This window comes from Triplophysa rosa, linkage group LG9, assembly GCF_024868665.1.
Source record: "Triplophysa rosa linkage group LG9, Trosa_1v2, whole genome shotgun sequence".
NCBI lineage: Eukaryota > Metazoa > Chordata > Actinopteri > Cypriniformes > Nemacheilidae > Triplophysa > Triplophysa rosa.
In genome coordinates, this window is record NC_079898.1 from 14409911 (window position 1) to 14420900 (window position 10990).

Sequence of the window (10990 nt, forward strand, 5' to 3'; positions counted from 1 at the left end):
CAGACAGCAGTTACACTTTAAAGTGCTAATGACAGTGAATAATAATGCAAAATTGCATCTCTGAACATTTTTATACAATTTTAACATCAAAATTGCATCGAAACACTTGAGATTCACAATCATGCTCAGGTGTGTTTGATGAATGCGGCTCTTTCTGTGGTTGCAGTAATCTGCTAGTTAAAGACCGTGTTATAGACAGTGCTTCCCCAGTGTATCAGGCCGTCATCCCCAGTGAGACTAATGAAATGGGGCCCTCTGATTGGGCCCTCAGAGCCGCCCAGCTGCAGTCCAAGTCGTTCCGCGTTCTTGCCCACATTACTGGAACCGAATACTGTGAGTCCACCTGCTTTGTGTATAAATGTTGACCAAATCTTTTGATTTATGATTTTGAGAAGTACTGTAGCGTCCAACCACTGACATTTCGTCTCCTCTTCTTTTCTCTTCTGCAGTGCAAGACCCGGATGAGGACGCTCTGAGAAGATCAAGGTAGGCATCTAGCAGCAGCATCTGGTGGCCACATCTGAGCTGTGCTGAAAGCCGCCCTCTGCGCCTTAAAACCCAAATGGCTGATCAACAAATTTGACATTTCACCAGTTTTGCAGACGAACACCCTTAGTCCCGCCCCCCCTTACTGTTCTGAACTTGACTCATACACAAGCTAAACAGAGAGGTCAGGCACATAGATTTATTGCAGCTCAGATGTACTTATGGTAGTCAACAGCAGGGGTGTAAAAAGTACAGTTTGGGGCTTTAGAAATGGGCTGATTATATCAAGACTACAGAGATTACAACTGTAATTGGGTGTATACTTACACGCTAAACAAAAAGTTATGAATCCCTAAATGTATAACTATGATATTTAGGAGTGATAAAGACGGGACACTACACCTGTACAGTACTTTACATCCCTGTAGTACCTAAATCTTCATTCATTTTTAGCTCAGTCATTTATTATACACTGTTTCCAAATTTAAAAATACAGACATTTCTACACTTACACATGTTGGGCAGGGATTGAAGGCCATGTTCCCTAACCCGTTTTTCCAACCTCTCTTTTCTCTTCCTTCCCCTCTTCCTCCTATATATCTGTCTTGATGTCACAGGGAAAGGTTTCAGTCTGAAGTCAAAGGACCTCGGTTTGCTAAACTGAAAAACTGGCACCATGGCCTGTCTGCACAAATACTTAACGTGCCTCAATAAGTGCCTTACGACAGAGAGAGTTAGACAGGTGGCACAGACAGGCTGCAGTAATAAGAATGTCAAAGCAAGTAAGAGAGGAGAGGATACAGATTAATTTGTGGGAATGCAGTGTGTAGAGACAATTTACAGTTTTTGAATAGTTGCTCATTTTATGGTAGTTTAAGGATTGTTTAAAGGGAATGTTGGCATTGTTTCAGTTGTCTATCTTGTATCACATTGTTGGCTTACATATTGATGGTTGTTGTGAACATCATTGCATCTGTGCACATGTCTTTCAAATCCATCAAATAAAATAAATTCCTCTGTGACATAAACAAATTGAAAGAGTTTTTGACAATTGAGCAGTTAGGCTGTTCAAGTTTACAGTTGTTTTAAGTGGCCCATACACTTTAACCACAAAAGCTGTTTGAAAAGTAACCAAATTAAATAAAGGCATGACAAAAGTTATGTGATTTTTATAACATAAAAAATAATTTTGAAATCTGTTTGAATAAAAATTGAATCAAAGTACCTAAAACAGCCATACCTGATTTAGTTCTGCAGAAGAAAAATCAACTTTTTCTTGGAGCTTTCTTTAAAGAGGATTACTTTGATAAAATATATAGCTATAATTGTTTTAAGATTTAATTATTGTTATTTTTTAATTAATAAAAACATATTTTTACATTAGCATCTGAGACACTGGAAAGTAATTTTTCTTTTGGTTAGCTGGCACATGGGGTTTAAAGGCTAAACAGTCCCATTTTATTCTTGGCCAGGAGTTCACAAAACAGCTGCTCTGTTTTTTAGATGTTTATTTGTCCAATGCCCTGATTCTACTGTATGCAGACCCAAGTAAACTTTGTATATTGTGATAGCACTTCAGTGGTTACGCGAGGCCAAATACGTTTGACAAATGTTGAAATTGTTTGCAGATGCAGTTAGAGATTGTAGGCAGGAATAATTTCTTATCGTCTTAAAAGCTGACACGTAAAAGACAGCTCAAAGTAACTGCATGGAGTAAAAATAGGAACAACTCTGACTTTTCCTATTTGAGCCTAAACATGTGGCTAAATAGTATACTGCATAGGAGTGTCTGCCATTTGATTATCATAGAGCTAATGCTTGGTTTGTGCTTGTGTATGGCACTGATCTTCGATGAAATATAGTTTAGACTGGGAAACCTCTAACAGTTTGTACTTTTTGTACAGATTTGTATTTTACAATCCAGTACTTTAACTTATTCAGATTTGGTTTTAATACTTTGGTTTAAATATGTGTGTGTGTGTGTGTTTATTTAGTTTGGAAGAATAGTAATAATGTTAGGTCAGTCGTGGCTGAAGGGAAGAGCTCTGTTTCTGAAGGATGGGTGCAGGCACAAGAAGCCATCAGAACTCCAAGGCGTTGACCGTCTGTATGTCCTTCAAAAGAGAATTAAGAGGCGAGATGGAAGTCAAGGTCTGTGAGTAGAGAGTCAATAACCAGGACATTTCCTCAAGGTAATTCTGCTTGTCTGGTTGTCACATAGGGAAATTGTGTTAGCTGTGGGCTGGTTTGCGCTAGATTGTTTTGGAATGGAGTAGATTAATGGCTCTAACAGTGTCCCTTTTTCATTTCACACTTGGTACCCATCACTTCTTCTGAGCCTCCCACTTGCATGCAATGCATGCTGGGTAGAGCGTGTGACTGCACTGGATTGTTTGTTGGCCTGGGTGGCTGGCCCCCCTCATTCTTCATCCTTTTTCGTATTATTTAGACTTCTGCCTTCATGTGCATGTCATGAACATGTCATGTCATGTTACTTATGTTTTCCACATATTTTAATTTGTCACTTTTTATCAGACACTTTAGATGGACTGAAACAAAGCACACCTACATAAGCACCCTTGCAATCATTATTGCATAACATTTGCAGTGCTGCTTTTCTCTCTTTATCATTTTATCACTTTGATTTCAGGATGCCATTCAACCATTCACATTTTAAAGATGTCTGGTTGTTCTGCTTGCTTTGCCGGAGGTTGATCTATCTTTTCAATGATGTATCTATTTTTTATTTTGTTGAGTTATTATTATTATTAGCCATATAGTTGTGTTTCAGTTTTTTAAACATTGAAACTAGACCAGAGTACATCTGTAGTACTAGCTGGGGTCTATGCAACTTTATGAACCTTTTGTATGTTTGTTTCTGTAATTTGTGTCGTATGTGTATGTCTTATTAGAAACTTTTTTGTAAACTAGACCTAATGTGTAAGGACTGTTTTTTTTACTGTATTTATTAAAACATGTAATGTTTTTCCCTGTCATGTTTAATTGTATTTAGCACATTGGGGATTAAATAGAATCAAATGGTAATAAAAGCATTTTGTCACCTTGGAATTATAAGGTTAAATCTGACATTTTTGTCAAAACATAGGTATTTACGTTTTCTTATTCTAACGTATGTAGATTGTGATGCTTTTTACCTTTACGTTGTGTACATTTTGAGACTTTTTTAGAAAACAAAAAGATTTTATTTACAAAGTGAAATGGATGCAAAAACTTTGAAGCTATCTACTCCGAATGCAGAATCTTTTAATACCAAGGTGGCAATTTTAATTCAAGAGAAATGACACAGTCTTTTTGGAAATAAAAATCAGATCTCTTCAAAACAATTCTTGATTGGGAAACTCTTTACTTAATATATTTACATTAAGAGGTGTGTTAAAAAACAAGACCTTGAAATGACCTCTTAGGTTTTCTGTGTGTAATTGTTATTAATGCATGAATATTCGTTTCTGCCACTCTCTTTTATTTGCTGCCCTTTTCTGTGCAAATTCTCTTTGCTAATTTGCATGGCTGAATGTACCATAAAGAAGGAACAGTGCTTGTCTAAATGTTAGTTTGCTTTAAGTGAGGTGTCGCACTAACCCCTTTGCTTTGAGCAAAAACACTTTCCCTATGTCCAACTCTGTGTCAAGCATATAATGCCAGCAGGTGGCGCTGTAGTATCTTGTCTGAAATCACCCTCTGTCTGTCTTGACTCTCTTTGCTCTCTGGTCCTGTTCCATGGGTATTTTAGTACACTTGTCAATAACAATCTCTCTTTTTGAAGTTGTTGTCTGCTTATGTGATCTGTATTTCAAATATTCACAATTGTTCTCTGAATCTGTGCTGAGATTCAAGATTTTGCTTTGCAACAATTTGACAGCAAAGCCAGTTTAAGAATACATGTCAGGACGGTTTGACTTTCCTCTTTGTGTTTGTATGTGCAGGTTAAACGCTACTTGTGGCCTCATGAACATATTGGAACATATATGTCAAAATTGACACTTAAAACATTTTAAATATATGTGGCTCATAAATTAAACAAATCATGTTGTACTTTATTAATATAAGCAGGTTTGGCGGATTAGGTTAGGGGTAGCCTAGTATGAAACCAATGGTGAAAACCATCTGGCTTGTGTTAGTGTGAGAATATACAATGATAACAATGGTGAGCTGTTTTTCTGGCTTATAGTCTTAGATGTCTTTTATTGTTTCTCAAATTTAAGTCACACAGCTCGCTATAAATGCTAGTCTCTGTTTGCTTTCTGTCTCTGCCTACTTTCCCTAAGCCCTATACACATATAGAAATGCTCTGCTCACATTATACACTTAAAATCCTAAAATGAATTTAAGATGCATCCACATTTACCACAGAAAGTGATTAAAACCTCATCAAGGCTTCATAAATGTCTGCAACCAGCAGTTCCATCCTCTCTCTTTGTTATATATCTCATATGAAGCATATGAAGGGGGTCAGCCATCAGTACACCACCAGGCCTGCTGCTAGGTGCCGCCTTTTATCTTCTCTCCTGCCTGGGCGGCTGCAACACCACGTTTTCATCATTTATGGGATTGTGTTTGAAAATGTGAAGGGGATACCCAATTGTCAAACAAGTGATATTTCATCTGTGTTATCTGTGAATAATGCACTGTTTTGCTTTGATCACAGGGAATTATTATCTAACACCAATCTGCTGCTTTCTATCCATCAAATAAAATGGTGTTTTATGGACAGACTAAAAGGGTTTACATAACCCCATAATCCTGATTTGTTCTGTTATGGTGAGGTCTTGCAACTGCAGTTCATTGTCCCTTATCAAACACATGATAAATTGTAGCCCTCACGTCTGGTTTCAGTTCATTAATCCTAGAATAGCACTTACAGTTGTCTCAGCCGTCGAGGCACCACCTCATTCAGAATAAAATATAGCCAAGTAACCCCACTGTGATAAAAATCAATAGTCATTTTTATATATTTTATAGTTAAGTGATGTTTCAGTCCGATATTGAGCTAATGAAATCAGAAGAAAGCTATGGGTTAGTCATCCATTAACCTGCACCTCTGATGAACATCCCTGCATTGGGCTCACAAGTGTTTTATATATGCACGAGAATGAGTGTGATTTACAAATTGTAACCTTGAAATGAAGGCATATATACACACAGCCTGAAACATGGCTGCTTGATGTATATATGACTTTGGTCTGATATCAGTTTCTGACCTCGGTGCATCTAGTACTCCTGCTGAGCATGCTCCAGTGTCTACCAGCTTTGCACCCGTCTGTCCGCCTACTATCACCGCTTCGTCCAATGAGCTCCTTTCGGAGCCACAGATAGCCAATCAGGCACCTGAGGCTGAACAGATTCCAGTACAACATTCTGTGAACAGGTGCCTTTTTCCCTGTTTTGCAGTGCATGGATTTGAGTTAAGTTGCTTCGCATCAAATTGTTTTTAGAACGTCTTTTATTTTCATTGTTGTGTGATTGTTGTTTTTCTGTGGTTTGTATATCTGGTTTTATTCATTAATGTTTTTATTTGAAATCGAATTGGTCACAGGTCATCACTACTATGTGGACATTCTCTTCTAACAACTATTTAACCAATTTTTGTGAGAACAGATGATTATTAGACCATGTATGTGAATTTCAGGCTAAAGTCTTGTGATCTAATTATGAGATAACAAGCATCAAAGTTTGATTTCAATCTTTGACATGGCCTTACTAAGTCGATATTAAAATCAAGATTATATTTTTTCGCTGAATATTCTTTACAATATGTAAGATGATTTTATGTAGTTAATCACAAAAAATGACGTAAGCTATTTTTGTACAGGCAGGATCACAGATCCTAATGATTGTGTGTTTCTATATTCTAGAAGTGCTTAATCGCACAGAATTCTTAAGAATGTTAGCATTAATATTCGTCTACATTGAAGTTGTTGGAACTGTGTATTTTAATGTTAATTAACCTTTATTTTTTAAGAGAAAAGGTGTTATTGAAAGAATTCTGTTAGATTTCCATTGAAGAGATTGTAGGAGATGGAAGTCAAATGAATGTGTTCGAACAAAGAGCCTTCATTGATCACTGAAGACTCAGAGCCACTCAACCATAGTCAGTCTCTAATCGATTAGTGTAATGCTGTAACATCAGATCCAGCTGATGCTTCCATGGCTACTGCTTAAAGTTGTTGCATACAGACTGGGGTGATTTTCATATTTTAATTCTATGAAATGACATAATTACATGTAGTGAAGTCTTGTGTATTTAATAGAAGCTATACCTATTATGTCTTGTTAATGAAATGAAATCTCCTTTTATCTGGAATTCATGGGTCTTGTGTTAAATTGGGCTTTATTTTACTAGCAAGAAAAAGTTCACAGTTGTTGTTGTGGCCTCATTTATTTAACAATTTATTTATTTTACCAACAAATCATGATATTTAGATATTACAGTAATGAGTGTGCATGATAGTTCTCTGGCTCAATCCGAGCAAGATACATTTGACCTTTTGTCTTTGTTACTTTATAGCTTCAGCTTTCAGGGGTCTAGTGGTTACACATCCCAGTACAAAACCTCCATCTCCAGGTACTGCTGTGTTTTCAATCAACAGGCGTGTTGTATCCTTCCTAATGTCATTGTTTCACTTTTATAATTTTTTTGTTAACTGACCCAAAAAATAATATCTAATAATTAGGTGATCTTTCTTTAACCTTTTATGTTGAGTATTGAATATGTTTATTAAACACCTGAAAGGAAATTACGTAACCAGGACATTTTGCTCACAACAATGGAGGTTCTCTCTTCTAACACAATGTTTTGTACAAGTCTTACTCTCTCACTTTTTCTGTGAGTCACTAATCTGTTAAAGAAACACGAATTTTGACATATTAAATTGTGATAAAGGTGACACAATACAGGTAAGACACCATCAAAATGACCTATGTGTATGTAAAGGAGTATGTGATCAGACATCCTTGGGAAATATTGACAGTATAACTTAGAAACGAAAAACTAAATGTGCATTTTAACTTGGATATGAAGTCAAATGTCTTATTAAAAAAATTCTAGTTAAAAAGGGTTTAAAAATATTATTTTTAAAACATTTACAGATTTACATATTTAATATGTAATGTAACTTTCATTTGAAATAAATTGTTGCATAGCTTTTGCTCTATTTTCCTGTAGTGCTTACAGCCAGCCTCCACCAATGCAGCCACCACCCATGCAGAAGCCACCACCACCAATGCAGCACAGCTCCATCCAGATCCCTGTAGGTCCACCTCCACCTAAAGTGGTCAGCACTGCCACCATTTTACCCACAGGCTACCCAGCTCCTCCAGGTAGTCATTGCTCATACATAACGATTGTCTACATTTAATTCCTCATGCACATGTTCATTTGTTGGTTAGCTAATTGATGTGTATTTTTCAGCTCCAGCACTGGTTCACACGCATGCTCCCATCCCTCCCGCTCCTGCTGCACCAGCGCCAGCCTCTGGCCCTCCCTCCAGCAGACCCCCTTGGGTTACTGATGAGAATTTTGCCAATAAGTTTGACCCTATCAAACCCACCACAACAAATATAAAAGTGCCGCCTCTTCCCCAGGCTGCTCCACCACCGCCAGCCTACATCCCCAACCCCGTCCCTGCTCCCGCCCCAGCTCCTGCTGCACCAACCCCCGCATTCAACCCCGCCCCGTTCCCACCTGTGGCCCGTGGAGTTGCTCAAAGGGCAGAGCGGTTTGCAGCCAGCAGCAGAACACCTCTGTGTGGATCCTGCAACAGCATCATCAGGTATGACTATACTTAAATTGCTCATCCTCCATAGATGCTCATGACAATTTTCCAAATGAAAATTATTTGGACCGTCAGGGGACCGTTCCTGGTAGCACTGGGTCGTTCCTGGCATCCAGAAGAGTTTAACTGCCATTATTGCCACACGTCCCTGGCTGATGTCAGCTTTGTGGAAGAGCAGAATAATGTTTACTGTGAGAACTGCTATGGAGAGTTCTTTGCACCTACCTGTGCCCGCTGCAACACCAAGATCATGGGAGTAAGCTGAAAAACTCACTTGCAATATAATTTATGACTACAGAAACATTTGAGGTTCTGACAGGTAACACCACTCAACATCTGCTCCACAGGAAGTGATGCATGCACTGAGACAGACCTGGCATACTACTTGCTTTGTATGCGCAGCTTGTGGAAAGCCTTTTGGAAATAGCCTGTTTCATATGGAGGATGGAGAACCCTATTGTGAGAAAGGTATGAGAACCACCGGAAAATATACAATATATATACAATAGGTCTGGAATAGAATGTTTTCACTAACCTTTTTATGTCACCAGATTACATTGCTCTCTTCAGCACAAAGTGCCATGGCTGTGACTTCCCAGTTGAGGCAGGAGACAAATTTATTGAAGCTCTTGGCCATACATGGCACGATACTTGCTTTGTTTGTGCGGTATGTACAAAATCATTGTTTCACAAAGTACATAAAATTCAGAGGAATTACGAGTCATGTTTTTTTTTTTATATGTAGGTGTGCCATGTGAACCTGGAAGGACAACCTTTCTATTCCAAGAAGGACAAGCCCTTATGCAAGAAGCATGCACATGCCATCAATGTGTAGATGCTATAATAGTGCAACATAAGTTGTCTGTAAAGGAACCAAATGTAATTTACATAACATCTGCATTGAGGTTCTGTGGCAAGGCATCCGTGCCAATCCAAATGAAATAGAAAATAATTAAGCAAATGACTGAATTATACATGCAATAGGTGTTCTGACACAATGCACATAATTCATTAAAGCCCAATGTGCACATTGTTATTATTTTAGTTCTTTTTTTGCAAATGTGCACTTGTTGCCTGATACACATTATCAAATTAATATAACATCAGATTCACTTTATGGATTAGTGACAAACTTTGTTTTGGTTAGAGAGAATTTAATAGGTTATTCAAGGGTACTGGGCAGGAATAACAATCTTGAGTTGATGTATTTGCAGATCAGAAACAGCCTAAATGAAAATCTACAGTATGTATTTTATGCCTTAAGCCCTAAAGAAATCTTAAAGAACGTTTATTTTTATTGCATTACAGTTCTCACACTCGCAAAGGAATCACAATGAATGTGCTGGTGTCAAGGTAGAGTAAGCAATTTGCTGTTAAAACAAGACCAGTTTTACCATAAACTGGCATTTTTATCTTTTCAAAACAATGACAAATGTGTTAACTCAGATGTACTTTATTTTCTTTGTGGGTAAATGCTGACCTGTGAGTTGCAACTCTGAGAGCACAGTTTATTATATTACAGTTATTATTTCATACCAATTGGCTATCACACCAATGTAAAACTTTGAGACTGTAGACACTCATATTTTTCTTTAGTCTGTTTGATGTTATTTTTCATGTATACAATTCTTGAACTTAAACATAGAAACTTGTTTCATTTAGACATTTTTAGAAATGCGCCAGCATATTTCACTTCCATGTTTTGAATTTATTCTAACGTAACACAAGAGTTGAGATGTGTTCTTAGGACTACTTTAGATTTCAGGTTGTCTTTTAAAAATATTATTTACACAAGTACCAGTTTGGCATGTGATATATGCCTCTCTTACATGTAATAAATTATTAGCAACTTTTTTACACAAGTCATTTATAGCAGACTTCAGTTTAAATATATAGGAATAACGAATAATTTTAGCATGCTACAGAAACACATTTTATTTTCATTGTGTACTTTAATGCTATTGAATGTGTCACTTTCCATAATGTGTTATCTGTGTCTTCTGCCATATTCTGCAGTTCACCTGGGAATTTAAACAAAGTATTTAAGTATCCAGTTACAGAAAAAAATATAAACGAGCCATAAATGATTTTCTGTATTTGCAGATCATTAGTATTATTTCAGCACCCCCTAAGAAAATCTGTGTTACGTGGTGATTTTGCACCAATATCATTATAAACGTTTGTTTGTGTTAAAAGGTGCCTTAATGCAATCTTCTGTTGAATAATGGAGATTCTCCCTCACTGTGAAAATGTTCCAGACATAAACGAACAAAAAAGTTATATGCAGCTCTTGAGAATGAGTTGTAGGCTATATCTTGAGAGAATGAAAAAATGCGTAGGATTACTAGTGTTTTTTAATCATGGGGAAAAACTGCCTTACCTTGTGCTTGTATTACAAAATAATGGAATGTCCAAATATGTATTTCTTGTTTTATTGAACATAATATGAGCATAACTAGTTAAAACTAAAAAAACTATTAACTTTATGTGGGGAATGTTTTCAAAGCATGATTAAATGTTACGGGACTGTACCACAGACTGGACAACTCCATTACTAATTCACATTTGCGTTATATTTTTAGGCTACATTGTATTGTAATTACATCTATATATAACTTTGATAAACTTGTTCACGAAATTAATGCATACCGTCTTGGCAAAGGCCATACAGCACAAAGATGGCAAAAGCGTATATTTATTTTTCATTCATT

At 36.9% G+C, this 10990-nt stretch overlaps 1 protein-coding gene across 5 annotated transcripts in view; it reads left to right on the forward strand.

The window, feature by feature from the left end:
* The window catches only part of ldb3a (LIM domain binding 3a), a 36047-nt gene extending 25059 nt beyond the window's left edge, over nucleotides 1–10988 (forward strand). For 2 of the 5 annotated variants that reach the window (XM_057342982.1, XM_057342983.1), the window contains 7 exons: nucleotides 7013–7069; nucleotides 7670–7824; nucleotides 7916–8276; nucleotides 8355–8535; nucleotides 8627–8747; nucleotides 8831–8946; nucleotides 9025–10979. In XM_057342982.1, the coding sequence (XP_057198965.1) occupies nucleotides 7013–7069; nucleotides 7670–7824; nucleotides 7916–8276; nucleotides 8355–8535; nucleotides 8627–8747; nucleotides 8831–8946; nucleotides 9025–9114 (1081 nt within the window). In that variant the 3' untranslated portion in view covers nucleotides 9115–10979. Of the gene's footprint in view, nucleotides 1–5719; nucleotides 5873–7012; nucleotides 7070–7669; nucleotides 7825–7915; nucleotides 8277–8354; nucleotides 8536–8626; nucleotides 8748–8830; nucleotides 8947–9024 lie in introns of all 5 variants that reach the window. The other 3 variants (XM_057342980.1, XM_057342981.1, XM_057342984.1) reach the window with 3 other exon arrangements.
* The last annotated feature ends 2 nt before the right edge of the window (nucleotides 10989–10990 follow it).